The 17,621-nt window shown below is 42.0% G+C and overlaps 1 protein-coding gene across 3 annotated transcripts in view; it reads right to left on the bottom strand.

Moving 5' to 3' along the window:
• RNF130 (ring finger protein 130) overlaps positions 1-17,621 on the bottom strand; it is a 90,422-nt gene that overhangs the window by 9,839 nt on the left and 62,962 nt on the right. The window contains exons 6-9 of one of the 3 annotated variants that reach the window (XM_077824570.1): positions 10,832-10,928; positions 9,505-9,709; positions 7,268-7,361; positions 3,820-4,002 (exon numbers count right to left, since the gene is read on the bottom strand). In XM_077824570.1, the coding sequence (XP_077680696.1) occupies positions 3,987-4,002; positions 7,268-7,361; positions 9,505-9,709; positions 10,832-10,928 (412 nt within the window). In that variant the 3' untranslated portion in view covers positions 3,820-3,986. Of the gene's footprint in view, positions 1-3,819; positions 4,003-7,267; positions 7,362-9,504; positions 9,710-10,831; positions 10,929-17,621 lie in introns of those variants that run through there. The other 2 variants (XM_077824571.1, XM_077824572.1) reach the window with 2 other exon arrangements.

The following is a 17,621-nucleotide window of genomic DNA, read 5'->3' as shown; positions in this document are numbered from 1 at the left end:
CCTGCTGAGGATAGCCTGCTGGTTGGCTATCCTTTTCATTTACTGCCAAGACCACCAGGGAGCAAGGGTGTGGGTGAGAGAATTAGTATTTGTATCCCTGAGATGGGACAAAGTACTTCCTCTCTATGCCCCTGGCGGTGGGTGGAATGGAGGCTGGAGTCTGCCACAGGGTTTTATTATTATTTTGTATGGTCTTTATTAGTGGTAACACCACCTGGGAAGAACCTTCTGACATAAGAATGTCTACCACTGGGTCCTCCGCCTGAAGGCCCATGTCGCAGGCAAAGCGGTGCAGCAGGTCTTGGTGCACCCTGTGATTGATGGGTGGGGGTCCTGAAACTGACACTCCTGCCACCGCCTCATTGGGCGAGGATGATGTGGCAAGTGGAGGTACAGGGTCCTCACGGCCCTCTAGCTGCCCAGGTTGCTCCTGGGCTGAACTAGGCTCCTCTACTGGCTCAGCATGGGTGGATGTCTCCTGGGCTGTGGGTAGGTCCCGGGCTGGTTCCATCGACACCTCTGTAGTCTTAGAGGGTGTTCTGGAGAGGGCAGCTTCTGCTCCCTGAGGGAAAGGTCTATCTTTAGGTGACCAGGAAAAGTAGCGTCCCGCGGTCACAGACCTAGAGGCCCTAGAAGGGGTACCCTGGGCCTGATGGTAAGGTGAGGGGGTCCAAAAGGGCTATTCTGCGTCTGTGGAGGGTGGCCACCGTAGCGGTCAGGCCTCCTGCACATCCCTTCAGCGCCTATGCTGACTGCACCTCAAATAGTATGAGTCTGCATCAGACTCAGAGGATCCCGAGGGCGACGACCATAGCAGTGCTGAAGACCCCTGTGCCGGTGCTCAGGGCCGCATAGGAGCTGGTAGGGGACCGGTGCCATGACGACCTCGCAGGGGATCGGTGCCAGCTGTCTTGTGACAGAGACGGATGCCGGCTGCTGTGCTCTGTTGCCACATGCGGGTGCCAATCCTGTGAGGGTATTATGGAATGGTGTCGACCCCTTGGTGCCGGGGAGATATATTGCTGTGCCTCCAGTGCCATGCACATTCCCACTGAAGCCAGTGCCAGGGGATCATAGTGTGGTGATGGGGACCTGGAGTGGTGCCGGGTGTGGTGTTGGTCTGGCGACTGGGAGCGCTGCATCATGGCGGGCTTGCCTCTGGACAGTACCGGTCTCGACGATGCCAGAGACTTGTCTCTAATGGCTGGGGGCTGAGCTGCAGCTATCTCAATGAGATCTCTTGCGGCCTCAAAAGCATCTGGGGTAGAGGGTGGCTCCAACACCTCCACCTGGCACGGCCCTGATAGAGAGTCACTGTGAGCCGGACTTGATGGTGCCTTCTGCGGCGCCAGAGTCGACAGCACGGACTCTTGCTGCCTGGGAGCCAGGTCCTTTCTCTGGTGTAGCAAAGCATCCCCTGGCAGTCCTGCAGCTCTCTGAGGAGAGCACCCTCCGTCAGCCTTTTTGTGCATGTGGAGCACTGGAGAAGTAGAGCAGTGCCAGGCTACTGCTCCTTGTTGTAGTGCCAGGGATTGCTGGCAGTCTCTCGCGCTAGAATCCTTCCTTAGCACTGATTAGCAGACCGATGCCGGAGCACTCCGCACCGATGCGCTTGGGCCTGGGCCTTGGCAGTCAGGCGCCACTGGACGGAGTACGGCTTTCATGAGCTGCTGCTTTAAACAGAAATCCCACTCCTTTTTAATCCTGGGCTCGAAAGCCCTGAAGATCTTGTAGCACTCAGACTGATGAGTCTCCCACAGACACCTCAGGCAAGAGTCGTGAGGGTTGTTATTTGGCATGGGCTTGTGGCATATACTGAATGACTTAAAGTCTTGGGCTCGCAGCATGCCCCGGAGCCCAAGAAGGGGTGACGGGATAGGGACGATCCCGCACACCAACATCTATGCTAACTACAGTAAACTACACTAACAATAACTACTATACAAGAAAAAAAGAGAACTAGGTAACTAAGCTAACGGAGCACTTGCAAGGCAAATGAGACAGTTCCAAAGGCCGCCACGGATGGTAAGAAGGAACTGAAGGGAGGGATCGGGTCAGCAGGGTCATATATTGAGCGCCATGAAGGTGCCACTGCAGGGGGCTCCCCAGTCGACCCGACGGGAGCTGCTACGGGAAAAAGTTTCCAACCATGGTGCAGGCAGTGCGCGCACATTTGATTGGAATCAACATGAACAAGCACTCGAAGAAGAATCTGCTTTCTAGAGCCACACAGGTTTTCCCCAGCTAGCTCTCCACAGTATCTTTAAAAAAAAAGTTTAAGACCATGATCCCAGCAGGTATAGGTGTTATTTGATTTAAAGCCATTTCAGTTGTCTTATGCTTTTAGGAAGTTGGTGAAAAATGTAATCCCCTTACTGTATAATCTGTGCTTTACATCGTACTGCACAACATTCATCCATCTTGGCAACAACATTCAGCTGATAAACATTGGATTCTAAAACGAGCCAGTCCTGGAGTACAACACGTAGGAGTTTTTTCCTCCACAAATCCATTCAGCAAGGTTTCCCAGATTTTTCAAAAACAGATTCACTGCTCTCTTCATTGACTGCATTCATGTTTTCAAAATTTCACAAAGACACTTTAAAAAACACCCTATTAACATTATTGAAACTGTCATACATACATTTCTAAAAGCTGCCTTCTCAGCTGAAGGCTCCTTGACAGCTACAAATTAAGTATTTTAATGCAGATTTTTGCTGCCTTCCCAAATTCCAGAAGTGCCTATACCTAAAAAAATTCCCTACTTCAAGTACATTTGAAAAACTAAATCCTATCAGTTTAATAAAATGGTTCTCTTTGATAGCTGGAAATAACTGTATATTTTAATTATAGTGTTAGATTTCAGATGTCAGTGAAATCTTGATACCAGAGAATACCCAAAACAGGTTCTAACTTTGATCAGCTTGTGACTCTCCCCGCCACTGATCTGCCCACTTCACCAGCCAATCTCATTAACTCTGACACTAGACTTTGGCTGTAAATCAGAGCTCAGCAGCTCTACATCCAATACCAAATATAGCGTGTGCATTTTTGAAGTGAATGTTAGGTTATTTCTTACTGTCTAGTTGAATAAATAAGCCTGTGTGAAAATGAAAATCCTCAGCAAAGAATGGCAGGAAAGGACATGATCAGAGTTTCCATATTACAGTCAAGATCATTATCAATCTTTCCATCTTGCATAATCACCTATGAGTTGACATGAACCAGCACCATTACTCAGTAAGTTTACTGATCTGTGAGGAGATTCAGCAAGGGAAAGAGGAGGGAAAAAACACCTCTTCATGCAGCATTAGGCAGGAAGAGGTGGTGTAGATTAGCTTCACTTTCTGAGTGAAACAGGGTAGTGGGGGAAGGGCAAGGAAGATTAACCTTCCGATGCATTATGAAGAAGGAAAACAGAACTGCAAACTTTCTGTGGGGACCGGACTGAAGACAAGATATACTGCTGCCTTCCCAAGGTAACACAAAAAGGTATTTTAGTTCAAAACAACTCTGTAAAAAAGAAAAAAAAGTCTGATATTTACAAACGTTGCACCCAGTTATGTGACTAACTATAAGAAACGGGTATGGAGCAGTCTCCAGTAATGCTGTTACTAATCACCATGCAAGTGGTGGGTGTCATGCTTATTTCTGTCCTAGAGTAAAAAGAGAAGCATAAAAATTTAGCAGAGATGAAGCCATTTGTGACAGGAGGTTAGACAATACACACATTGCAATAATATATCACACAAAACACTAAAAATAGAGAGTACTCAATGCAGAAGGTTCATGGAAAATAAAATTCAACTACAGAAAAAGTTTTCATAATTAAAGTTTATTTTTTCATTTTTTCTTAATACAAAGCTTTGGCATTAGCAAACTTTAGTGAAAAATAAACATACTAAATATAATTGCGTATGCTGCATGATCAATAAATGGTGCAAAATATAGGTGTCTCTCCAAGGCAAATCTGTCAAAGTGTTTCTTCAATACCATTCTGCTCTGTGGGGTAAGAAAGAAGACAGAATATTTATATTACTTAAAGTTAATACTGAAAGTTTAACTAAAAACTGTCAAATAAAAGTCAGCGAGAAAATCGTATAGATCTAAGAATGGTGAATGGGGTCTGTGTTCCCCACATCATTGCTTATTATAATAAGTGAAGAATATCTGTTACTAGAATTCTTCACAACACTGCCTTAAGTTTGAATCTTGCTTCTAAACCACTGGGAAATTACTGCCCAATGCCAGGAGCCTCTGGACTATGAAATGTGGTTGTGCAGTTGCTTTTGGGAGGCCAGTCTCAGGTTATTTCTGGTGATATAGAGCAAAATTTGCCTATTATCTAAATAATTAACAGGCAAGACAGCTGTGAAGTCAGACCAGTTCCTGGAAGTCTCTCTCCAGCCTGGGAATACCATGAGATGTTTTAAGGCCAAGTGAAAGCAGCCATTTAATTAAGTGCCCCTTACGGTTATTCCCTTCTTATTATTATAAAAATGGTCATAGTTGTCTGGAGTCGTTATTTATCTTTTGTACGTGCACATGAACACAGCAACTAATGCCTTAAATCAACCTGTTAGAACAGTGGGGGAGACAGAAGAGGAAGCAAGCAGCAGGGAATGTCCCTTGAAAGGGTTTCACTGACTGAGAAATGCTCTCTGAGAATTCCATCACAGAATGCCTAACATCTTCCACTTGCTTAGTTTACTACTTCTACTCCTTCCTGCTTGCGTCATCTTCCAAGAGGAAAATGAAATCCCTACGTTCATGTTTAGTTATTGTTCACTGATTGCATGGACACTGTCAGCATTAGTTTTTATAGGGAGAAGTGGGGAGTAAAAAGCTTTTCCGTTTTTCCTCCTTTCTTGCATCTATAATAGCGTGGCATTTCAAGGAAATCACAACAGAGAGTTATGACATATCTGGCACATTGACCAACATAGGAGAAACTTTTCGCCTGACATACTTTGCACATTAGGCAGCAGTGAAGCAATGAGTCAAAAAATAGTGGCATGCACACACAGGGGACAGGCCTAAACCAGGTAGCCTAACTTAGCAACAGAGTTAGAGGTTGCTTAGACTCCAGTGAAGTCCAGTGGGAAAGCCACGGAGGTTTGGAGGCTGCAGCAGGTACTGAAGCTCCATGGAGAGAGAAAGGGGCAAATTTTTGACACCCCCCCTTCTGTACTCTTTCCATCTTCACTAGTCTATTTCACTCTTCCTCCCTTTTTTTTTTTTTTTTTTAAATAGTGTTTTTAATATATTGACTAAGCTTTCAGTTCTATCACTGTTGCTGATAGGCAAAGACTGCATCATTGTCATGTGAACTATGTCCCTTAAATATTGGCCTGAAGAAATTCCCTGGATGCAGTAGCTCCTTGTGAATAAAGAGTCTGTGTGAAATTTAATGCAATACTTCCTGCTGCTTACTAAAAGAAAGAACCACAACCAACAGAGCATGAACAGAAAGGCAAGATAAGGAGCTGAAGGGGACATGCAAGACATGTACCTGGTTCTGCTTCCATCAGTGTATATTGATGGACGGTGTTACATTGACTGAGTTTTCTCTATCCTCTTCCTAATGCAGTGCCCAGAAATGTAGAAATTCCTTTTCACAGGCACACGTACACAACTCCTAACAACTTCCCTCCCTCAGATTTTATGGCTATTTTTCACAACAGTTGGCTGCTGTGGAGACCACCATCTCTAATTTTGCCAACTCCCTGATAACTAGCTGCAATTTGATGATATCGACAAAACAAAAATTGAAAGATTGGATTGACTACTTAAAAAGTCTTAAACTCTTCTCCAGTCAGGCCTTTGGAATTAGCACCTGGAAGACCAGGAGTGAAAGTTTTACAACTCTTACTGTAATCAATGATAACTGAATGAAGAAATTAGGGTCAATGTTTTTGACCCAAAGAATTCAGTATATCCCCCCTTCCTAAACAAGATTTACCAAACTGTAGTGGTTTAACTCATTTACTCTGGGGGCCACCCACTGAAAAGCTTTCACTTTATTGAGAGAGAATGCTCCAGAGAGCAATGAAGATGAGGGTTTTGTTTTAAAAACTGCATCTTCTCTACAGCTCTCTCATCTCACTTCTTTCTTACCCTTCCTCCCCCCATCTTTGTTTTGCTGCCTCAATCCATACTTCAGTCTTACTGAATTCTGTTTCCATCCTGTGTCTCTAAGAGCTGAAAAACACTGTTCTCTTATCTCTGCATCTGAAGAGCGGACCCTATATTTATAAAAGGTAATCTTTTCCAATCTCTATGAGAAACTGCATTTGAAACATATCCAACTTTCAGTAAGAGGATCAGCATAGTAATGGAACCTGAGCTAGTATGAGACATTCAGAGATAAAGTGGAAAATGGTGAAATGATGAAATTCAAGGATTAGGAAAATGTTATGGGCCTGGATTTTTAGTAACTAATTCTGCATATATTTGAGCATACCTAATTTCCATATGCAGTACTGTGTATAATGTGCAAATTGCTAGGCTACCCAGATAATACACCTCCAAAGCTAGCAAGCATTTGTCTAGACACAAATGTAGGAAGATCTGCTTACTGAAAATCACAGCCTAAAGTCAAATTCTGACCAGACTTTGCATAGTGAAAATCTACCAAAATTAAGAAGGTATGGATGTTTTCACACACTAATTTTGGACTGCAACTCTTTATTAAGGTATGGATTGACAGCTCTGAAGACTGGAATGTTCTATCCACCAAACAGCTACAAAGCAAGAAGCAGCAGTGCAAGCTTCCCATTACTACTCTTGAGTCCCAAAATCCTCTGAAAGGAGCACCTCTAGTGATGTAACATTTATATCCCCCTTCCTCTGCGAAAAGGAGTTCCAACAGTGAAAATGGGTTTTGTGAGCTGAAATCTGAGAAACAGACTGAAGCTGCCAGAAAGCCATCAGATGGTAACAACTACTGGTCCCCATCAGGGAGAGTCTGGCCCGGTGGACTAGAGGAATACGCTTACTATTTAAGTGTATCAGCTGATTAAATGCTAATTGAAACCCCACTCCTTTTTTTTGCCCTGCCCCTTTGTGGGGAGCTATTTTAGGCAAATCTAGCTACATGTGCATTAACAATTTCTAGTAAAGACTTTCACATAGAAAGAGAAGGCACTCACACTTTGAAAAAACCTCATTTCTCCCATTCCTTCCCTCCTGCCACTTCTTCCCAGTGTTGCCTGTGACACAAGCACCAAAACCAAATATACAGATGCATATCTAAATATTTACTTACTCATTAGCATTCAAGCTAGCGGTAGCTTTGATGATCATGTAGCAGAGTGTGAGGGCGCTGAGGAGGCCAAAACTGGCAATAATAAACCATTCTTCTGTTGATAAAGGAAAGGGAGGAAATCACTCGTGGGAGAAGGCTTATGTCAAATCGATGTGCACATTTCCCTCAAATGCCACTGGCAGAAGGCTACAGGGTTCTAAGCCATGACTGGCGCCAGGAAGTAAAGCAGAAGGAAGTTAGCCACAGAGTTACTGGTTGGAGAAGGCTAGCAAAGAAGAAGTGGAGAGAAGGTGTGGAAAAAAAGCCTAGCACAACAATATCTCCTGGCTGAGCCTCAGGGTTAGCAATAAAGAAGGAGCATTTAACAATGTAAAGTGAAATGCAAGACGAGGAAAAATGTAAATGAAGGCTCTCCTCTCCTCCCAGTTAATATGGATATTGTCAGGGTTGGTTTGGAAAGCCAAAATGTGACTTCATCTACATGTGTACAGAGACACATAATTTAATTTTTATAAGTATTTTTTAAAAGCAAATACTTTAGTGATATTTTTATTTAAACAAAGTTAGTGCCAGTTGCCAAGCACTAAACCACAACTAACAAATTTTCCACATAACGGAAGGATGCGATATTTGGAAAGGAAACAGATTTCAGTTTCAAATGATTATAAAAACGTCCAAATGCTTTAAAATAAGAAATATTTTAAGAAAAAGCATTCAATATCAAAGGCATTATTAAACAGACACTATGCTGAGAAGTTCTGCATGTGCAAATAGGTTTAATTACAAATATTCTGGTTTACTGAGATGTATTTTAGGCTTTACTTGAGTGTGCCACAGAAATGTGTGTTATACATAAAGTTAAAACCTGAAAAGCTTTTTTAAAGAAACTTTATTTTATAACCACTATCAGAATGAACTGGTGCTTATATTTCTTTTTTCTTTACCACGGTGTTCCATCTTTGAAAGGCAGGTACTACAACAGAGAACAGACAGTCAACACACCTGCCTTCAATGAAGTTGAGCAGTTAGCCTGGTTTAATTGCAAACTTCTTTCTCCTGAATGGGAACACTGTGAACATTAAAAATTGTTACCAGGTTTAATCTGCATTCAGGAGAGCTAAATAAGGGATGGATTAGTAATGACAGATGCAGGACAAAGCGACTTGTTGGTTTTGTGAACAAACTAAATTTGGAGTTTGGATTTGCCCTTCTCAGACCAGCACACTAATGGATATTGGTAAATTTGGAGGAAAGGTGGGAAAAGTGGAAAAAGGAAAGTTTTCTATCACAAGTTTGCTTTGTTGTAGCATCATAAGAAGTGTTCCATAATGCAGTGTATTTAGAAGCTTTTTTTTAGTAACTCTGCTTATTAACATAGGTAAGAATACAAGCAGTCCCGAGTTTATGAGATTGGGTGAATAGATATGAAGAAAATATGAGAAAATCGACTGCCTCCAACATGGATTTGAGTTCTGTGATGCAGTCAGAAACAAACATTTATCCATACATCAAATCATTACCCTAGAACATTTAGAAAATGATGCAATGCCATGCATACTGTATTCACAAGGTCTTTGTTTATACACCAGAAACCCTCAGATAGAATCTACTCAGTGGAATTTCCTCACGTTTTCCCTTTGAAGAGAGCCCTGCAAATAGTTTGCTTACACTGTCCTACAATATTATGATACCACGAAACATCCAGATTACGCTGGGTTCAAAGACCTTCGCAACGAACACAAAAATCTTAAGTTATAAAGGCAGACATGACAAATACTAGGGCTAATCTCTTAGATCTCTGCTCCTGGGCCTTAGGGGTTCCAAATGCAACACACTAATTGAGAAAGCGTCTAAGTACCCACGATAATACCTATAACCAACTTAGTAACTACTAACTAGTTAAATAATAGTCTTGCAGTATATTTTTGCTGTGTAAAAATAGTAGATGCCTTTTTGGCTTCCCACACTGGTTACCAAATTAATTTTTTTTCTTGAAGTTCACCTGATAATTGTATGCAGTTCTAAATGAATTTACCATTAATAATGAAAGTGTTTGCAACAGTCCCTGAAGTTATCAGTTTCAATAAAAAACGTGTATGTTTCTTGCATTGAGAGAGGTCACCTTTGTCTCTATAGGGAAAGCTTTCACTGCTGTCCTGCTGTGCAGAACCACAGCAAAACAGACACTACTCAACAGGGAAACCATGAAACTATAATAAAAACCAAATAATGCTTACTTGTTACAGCAATGTTGATCTCCCCTGTCCTTGGAGTTATTTCCCCGTCCTGTGGAAGCTGTGACATCCCAGAAGTGCGTAGGGGCTCCAGGCTGAGCGAGTTGTCATTAGCAAAGTCACCAAGTCCTGATCGTCTATTGGCTGGCTGTCCTCTGGTGAGCCTTTCCATATCAAAGGCTACATTATCTGTACACGGCACACTTGGCTGGAAAAACATTATTTCCATATTAAAATGTTAATTATTCTATACACAGGCAGCCTGCAAAAGTCTCCCTTGCTTAATTTTTTTTTTAAAATAAAGAAGACACCGAATTATGTAAAAGCCTAACTATCACAGAGAGACAAGGTGGGTGAGGTAATCTACTTTATTTAACCAACTTCTGTAGGTGAAAAGATTTTTGAACTCTTCAGATCACTGTGTGTAGCTCAAAAGCTTATGACTTTTACCTCACCCACCTTGTCTCTCTAATATCCTGGGACCAACAAGGCTACACCACCACCATGTATGATTGAAAGTTGGTCCTACGCTTTCCAGTAGTAAGTTACAAACATTTTGTTTAAAAAGGCTAAACCCTTTTGTACATAGGTACAGAAAATATCATTATAATTCAGGAGAGGGAGTTGAATATGTTGGTGGCACAGAACCTATACACAACAGTATATTCTTAACAGTAAAGAAATTTACTATCATGGGGCAAAAAACTGATTTCTTTGTACTCTGCATCAATAGTGAGAGGTTTTAGACAAGGCATGTCAAATTACACTGTTTCCTCCTTTATCAACTCAGGTATGTTAAATTACAAAAGTAGCTTACCTACAATATGTTATCTGCTGTTATTTCTAGAAAGTTTGTGCAGTTTGACATAGCTAGGAATGTGGGCCTGATTTCTCTCTTGCTGTGCTTGACCTGAGAGCTACTATAGACATGGCATAAGCTTTTCCTTCCCCTTTATATGGGGAACATTATCTGCCTGAGAATCACCACTGCACTCAGAACTTCTACCCATGCAGGAAAATGGGAGAAAGATCTCCTCTGAGATCATCCTCTAATGTCTCTTTGTGAATCAGCTAGCAGCTGGTATTCGCAGAATGGATTCTCTGAGCACTCAGTCTCTCTATATTCACTTGAGGTCCTCTGGCTGAAAAGACAGATCAGAGGCCACACTCAAACCACAGGAAGAAGGACTCCAACATGGCTGAGCAATATGCTCTTGCCAACCCACCATGCCTGCTGTGATTGATTTCTTATTATAAGCACTTTGTGTGAAGAAGTTACTTGAACTGGCCGTATCAGTTATATAATAAAGGTCACAAATATGTAACTTACTACAATTCCCAGAGCCTTCAAAATGTTCAGTTTACACATAGGACAGGTACAGTGTTCACTAAGCCAAGGATCCACGCAGGCTTTGTGGAAAACATGCCTAAAAAAGAATACACAGGGACGCACAAAATTTATAAACTTGCACAGAGAGTTTCATGGTGTACAGCATGAACAGTCTCACACTCAGATGAGATTTCAGAAATGAAACTTCCAATGAAAACAATTTAGAAGCTTGCAAACTAAAAGAGACAAAGAAAAGAACATCATGGACCTAACCGCAGAATCCATCTCTGTTAGTGTTCTGTGCTGTCTGGATCAAGGAAATCTAAAGTTCTGCTTTCCTTTGCCATCAGTTAATCATGATTCACTTAGGAAAAATAGGATTTAAAGCCCTGGTTCTGCACTTGGGCCTGCAGAGGCAGACTCGTGGCACCTCCTGAAGCCCCAATAACAGGATCAGTTTATAACGTGAACTACAGAATCTACATAGATCCACAACCTTGTCTTTAATGGGTGTAAAACGGTGACATACTGAATATGTAGGCAATCCAGCAAATGACAGTGCCAGTAACTTTACACACACCTGTAGCAATAAATAACCTGTGATGTCTTATAAGTATACTTCAGATTTTTGCAATATTTATATATTTGTTACTGATCATATATCATTTTGCTAAATATCAGGTATGCAAATGAAGATCCTAATCCCACAATTGGATCATTGCAGGATTATTTTCCGCATATTAAATTCGGTTTGTCTGGATGTAACTACAGTACAAACTGAAGGGTAATATTCACACGCATGTTTTCTTTTAGTACATGGTTCTAGTTAAGATCCTGTATCTGTGTTGGATGATAATCCTTATTTTTAAGGATTTTAAAATGGGATATGTATAACAATTTATAAAGTACCTATTGCAACAGTATTTAGGCACTGGTTCTATCTCAAATAGAGACCCTGCCCCATTAAAATTGTTCAAATATGCTAGCTGGCTTATTAAGTAGCCAAAACAAAGTCAGAAACATTACAACTGAGAATAACTAATAATGGTGGAAGTTGGGGAGAGTGTGTCCACCTCTCTACCTTGAGATAACAGTGCTGTAATCAACTTTGGTGATTTTGCTGCTGCCTCTCCCTAGCAAAGGGCTAGTCTTTTTAGTGCTTCTGTGCTTATCATCAACAGGGATAGCTGCCACCTCTTTACTTTCCATCAGTTGAAACTGGCTTGTGTGGGCACTGGCCAACCTGCTGACACTGACACCTTGAGAGAGCCTTCTCTGGCAGGTTCAGAAGGTGACAACTTGCAGCAGCATCAGTGTCTTCCCTTTCCTAGTTGAACTACATGGCTGTCTGCCTCCCCATCCAGTTGTAGCTGCTGGGACACTTTGTGGCTTCTCCATGCTGGATTCTTGGGACAGGGGAGAGACTTCCCTAAATACAGCTGGGTCTCTGAAATACAGCCCTGAGGAGCAGCAGAGCCTCTCTGAAGCAGCTCTTTGCACACAAGTTGCTGCTTTCCTCCTCCTCCTCCCCCCATGTCACTAATCTCCACCCAGGACTTGTTCTCAATCAAGTGGCAAGAGCACAGTCCCATTAGAAGTCAAATTTGAACTAAAAATCAATTGCCATATTACAATTAAAAGCAAACCAAACCTATTATGGATTAATTATTTGCCGGCTTTTATAATTGGCAAAGATGTCAAAGGGAGGAGAAACACTTAGAAGCTTTACCCTACCTTACATGCCTTTTGAGAACTGGAAAAACAGGTTAACCATCTTATATAGAAAAACAAATCCTCTAAAGATGAGAAAGCAAAATGGGCTTCTACTTGCACAGCATGTTAATTTGCATTAGACGAGAGATTTGTATCGCCACCCACGTGGCTTGCAAAGACATGCTTTCAGACAGATTGATTAATATAGAGGTAATTAACACTGATTTTGATATAAACTTAAGAACAGGAAAGGACTGTACAAGGATAACACCACCACGCTCAGGCAGAGGAAGAGGATTTGCCTTTCTTGACCTGTCACTTTACCTGTAGAACATTTTTGTCAATGAGTAGTCGGGGAAGGAAATGGTATCAGTACATTCTCTACCTTAATAAAACGCAGCCATGCACTAATATACGTCGTCTATATTGAAAAGTTATATTGGCATAAGTAGGTCAGTCAGGGATGAAAAAAAACCACCCCGATCAACAGTTATGCCAACAAAATCTCCAATGTGGATTGATGGAAGAGAGCCTCCACTGATGCAGCTAACGTTGTTCAGGGAGGTGATGGTCCTACATGAGAAGAAAAACTCCTCTTGGCGTAGGCTGCGTGGCTAGGTGGGCATAGCTAACAGAGACAGCTTTTTTCTGACATACCTAAGAGAATGTAAAGTGCATCATCTATTCCAGGTTACAGAGCAACCCACAGCTGGCCATCAGAGCAGCTCAGAATTAGGGAGGCGCAAAGGCGCTGTACAGCTGCTTTTACTTCTGCCTTCCCTTCCCAGGTTGTACCTTCTATTCTGTGCCCCCTGAGATGCTGAGCATGGCATGTGTCCCCGAGTTCTGAAATCATAGTAATATTGCTCATTCTTCCTTCTCTACCACATGAGACATTAAAAGCAGAACAGAGGAGGCACATCACCAGGAAGCTACTAAGTCTCCAGGTTAACTTCCTGGAGAACAACTCCTGAAAAGGTGTGGTAGTAAAAACGGAAAAAGGTTGTGTGTACACAATAATAATTTTATGTCCACAGGTAGTAAGCTGGTGGCAGTACTCAAGTGCATCAATGTAATTATGTTCTAATCAGTAGTACTTGTTCAAATCAACTAAGGGAAATAGGGATGTACAGGTGTAACTAAGAGTCTAATCTGGTCTGCAGAACCTTTACTACTGGTGATGATGCACAAGGAAAGACTTCAGCTTGACATTAAATAACCAAGGTTGAGTTTGCACAGGTGGCAGTTAGGGAAAAAAAACCTGTACTGGCAATAGGAGTACATTTGATATCTGCAATTTTCCAAAATATTAGATTATTGTGAACGTGTTTCACTCTAAAAGCCAGATTAGAGTTTTAAAAATAAATGTAAGAGATGAAAAGCAATAAATTGCCACCCTAAAGCAAAACAACATAATTTTATGCACCACCGGATTGGAAGCCATTTAAACATGAAGAGAAATATGGAACTCCACTAAGCTGGGGAGGGAGAGGTAGATATGCTGGAGGGTAGGGATAAGGTCCAGAGTGACCTAGACAAATTGGAGGATTGGGCCAAAAGAAATCTGATGAGGTTCAACAAAGACAAGTGCAGAGTCCTGCACTTAGGATGGAAGAATCACATGCAGTGCTACAGGCTGGGGCCTGACTGGCTAAGAAGCAGGTCCGCAGAAAAGGACCTGGGGATTACAGTGGATGAGAACCTAGATATGAGTCAGTTTGTTGCCAAGAAGGCTAACGGCATATTGGGCTGCATTAGTAGGAGCACTGCCAGCAGATCGAGGGAAGTGATTATTCCCCTCTATTCGGCACTGGTGAGACCACATCTGGAGTATTGCGTCCAGTTTTGGGCCCCACGCTACAGAAAGGATGTGGACAAATTGGAGAGAGTCCAGCAGAGGGCAACAAAAATGATCAGTGGGCTGGGGCACATGACTTACGAGGAGAGGCTGAGGGAACTGGACTTGTTTAGTCTGCAGAAGAGAAGAGAGAGTGGGGATTTGATAGCAGCCTTCAACTACCTGAAAGGGGGTTCCAAAGAGAATGGAGCTCGGCTGTTCTCAGTGGTAGCAGATGACAGAACGAGGAGTAATGGTCTCAAGTTGCAGTGAAGGACGTTTAGGTTGGATATTAGGAAAAACTTTTTCACTAGGAGGGTGGTGAAGCACTGGAATGGGTTACCTAGGGAGATGGTGGAATCTCCATCCTTCGAGGTTTTTAAGACCTGGTTTGACAAAGCCCTGGCTGGGATGATTTAGTTAGTGTTGGTCCTGCTTTGAGCAGGCGGTTGGACTAGATGACCTCCTGAGATCTCTTCCAACCCTTATCTTCTATGATCATATTTTTACAGTCACTTTTGACATCAGAACTATACTCTCCTGCATTCATGGGCTGGTTTGGCTTGGCTTGGCACGACATGAATTGTATTAACCAAGCTACAAATGCACTGCTGAATATGCCAGATTGTTTAATCAAGAAAATGTAAGAATCTCCACTAACCTGCTGGTGTTCTTACTTCACTCTAGAATCTTTATTAAGGCAATGAATGTGGGACAAACATATTTTCTTATTTCTGCTGTCAATAGTTATTAACTTTTTATTTTTATCAATCATGAGAGCACAGAAAAGATTATTCAGCTGTCCTCTGAGGTAGAAGTGGGCTTGCAATCCCATGGTACATATAATTATGTTACTGTGTTGTGTTACACATTTTAATGCTTTTAGTCACTTATATTTCTTTTTAAAACGCCATAGTCTGGATTTTAGAGTGGGACATGCATTTACAACAATCTAATATTTTGTGAAACAGCAGACATCAAGACTCCGCATAAGTATGAAAACAGCTTTAATATGCTCTTATCAGCTAATCAGTGCTCAGTGCTATAAAACCACTCATATCAAATCAGACACTGAATGATATGGATTCCAATGTGTACCTAGTAAATAATATGAGATTATTTTAAAGAGATATTAACAGTCTGATAAGGTGTTTCTGTGCATTTAAAACCTAACTATTTTTCTGATATTTTCATTCTTTGCTATTGGTTCTTAAACCTCTTGAACTCTGGGAAACCTTATAAACATTTTCCAAAATTTACAATCCCCCACAAAAAGTTTTAATTTTAATCAACATATTTTTGCCTACTATTTCTCCCTCTCCTAAGTATCCTGCTGGCGTTGATATGGGGGCTCTTGATCTGTCCAGGTTTTTCTGTATTTCCAGGGGTTGAACAGCAGATAAAAATTCATAAGACAATAATGCACAAGTATGAGTAATTTATAAAGTTGAGCTTGAAAGAGGAAGTCCTTGTATTCCACACCAGAGCCCTTTTCCTCCCCTAAAAATGATTTAGTTCAATATGGAGCATTCCAAAGGTACAAACCTGAGTAGTTCTGAGGTGAGTTAGAGCAGCTCCATTAGCTTACTATGGTCTCCTAAAACCTTACGCCTGCAGGGGATAACGGTGCAGTGTGCTCCAGCCCCATTCCTCCTCCTACGCAGGGTGTTGCAGGAAAGGAGGCACAAAAGCTCTGTGCCAGCAAAGGACGCCCCCATACTGGCAGAATTTCCAGCAAGTGACTTTTAATTAGTTTTGTTTTCCTTAGAATGCCTGAGCCAATCAGCCTCTGCATGTGGGTATGTAAACAGTGACCGGATTCTGCTGTACAACGTGATCTCTTTGAGTGTCTACACAGCCCGGGCAGCAAGCCTCACAGCCTCGGTTGACAGATTCAGGCTAGTGGGACTCAGGATAGTGCTCTAAAAATAGCTATATAGACAGCATTTGAAGTTGCTGTTCGGGTTGGAGTTCAGGCTCTGAAGCCCTAGGCTCCAAGGCTGAGCTGCAACTTCAAAGGACTGTACTGTTGGCCTGGGCTGGGTGGCTTGCTGCCACAGGCTGTATAGACATACCCTTTATGCCATTCCAGAGAGAGGGAAGTAGGCCTAAACGTCCCCCACAAAATAGCCCCATGATAGGGACATTCTTTGGCTGGTGTAATGGTTCCCTACCATTCCCTAGTCAAGGCAGCTTGGGTGGAATGCATTATACTCCCAACAGTGTTGCTCCAGCATAACAGTTCATAGATGGTTGGTACAAGCCATCTCAATTTACAGTAGCACCAGAATAAGGCAGGCACAGATATGGCGAGTCATCTTTGTCACCCTCTCCATTCCCACACCCAGCGCAAAGCAAAATCAAGAAGCTGGCTCAAAACGTATATGTACTGTATTTTATTGTATCAATTTTGCATTCAACCTTATAATATATTTTTTAAATTTGCTGTGTTGCTTTTGTTCTTCCTTTCCTTCCTCTTTTTGCTCTTCTGTTTCTCAGTATCCGTTCCCTCTCTCCCTCTGTGCACTCTTCCCCCTCCCCCCAGCTTTCCCTGCCTCTGGTGTCTCCCTCCTTTCTCTCTTCCTGACTCATTTTCTGTTCCCTTCTTTTCTCATTTTCCGATCTGATTTTCCCCAACTCCTCTCTCCTCGTTTCTAAAACCATCTCCTTAGCTTCTCCTTCCTTTCTTTCCACACCACTCATTACACCAACAACTCACTACCTCCTCATCACCCCATCCCCACTCTGGTCTCCCTCCTTTTTCCTAGCCTCAGTGCTGCGATGGAAAAGTGAAGTGGAGTCTGAGTGGAAGTTATTTAAGAGGTTTGTCTTTTGTTAGCGTCTTTTTGAAGCATTGTTTCGTTACTTGTTTTAAAAACTTATATAATAAGATAATGCTCACAAGTCTAAAAATGATGTCACCCTGTGTTGAAGGAGGCTAGGTAGAAATGGAGGCTATCTTATGTCCTCTTAGCACAAAGATTCATCAGCCATGTTTACAGGCTCCAAGTATTGAACACATTTCAGCTTCTGGAGCACAGAGGTGGCTGTGTAAGAGACATTGCCTTTAACTACAATATGCACAAGTAATACTATGCTATTTATATTAGTTATTTTCATATTTAATTAAAAAGGATAAATTTTATTGAATGTACTTGAATCTGCCACAAAACTCAACACCAATATGCACCACAAACCTAGAATCTTGCCACAGAATTTAGGTCCAACTTGCTACGGAGC

The sequence above is a fragment of the Eretmochelys imbricata genome, chromosome 8, assembly GCF_965152235.1.
Source record: "Eretmochelys imbricata isolate rEreImb1 chromosome 8, rEreImb1.hap1, whole genome shotgun sequence".
In the NCBI taxonomy this organism is placed as follows: domain Eukaryota; kingdom Metazoa; phylum Chordata; order Testudines; family Cheloniidae; genus Eretmochelys; species Eretmochelys imbricata.
Note: the sequence above shows the minus strand (reverse complement) of the source record. Positions and strands in the feature narration are given on the sequence as shown.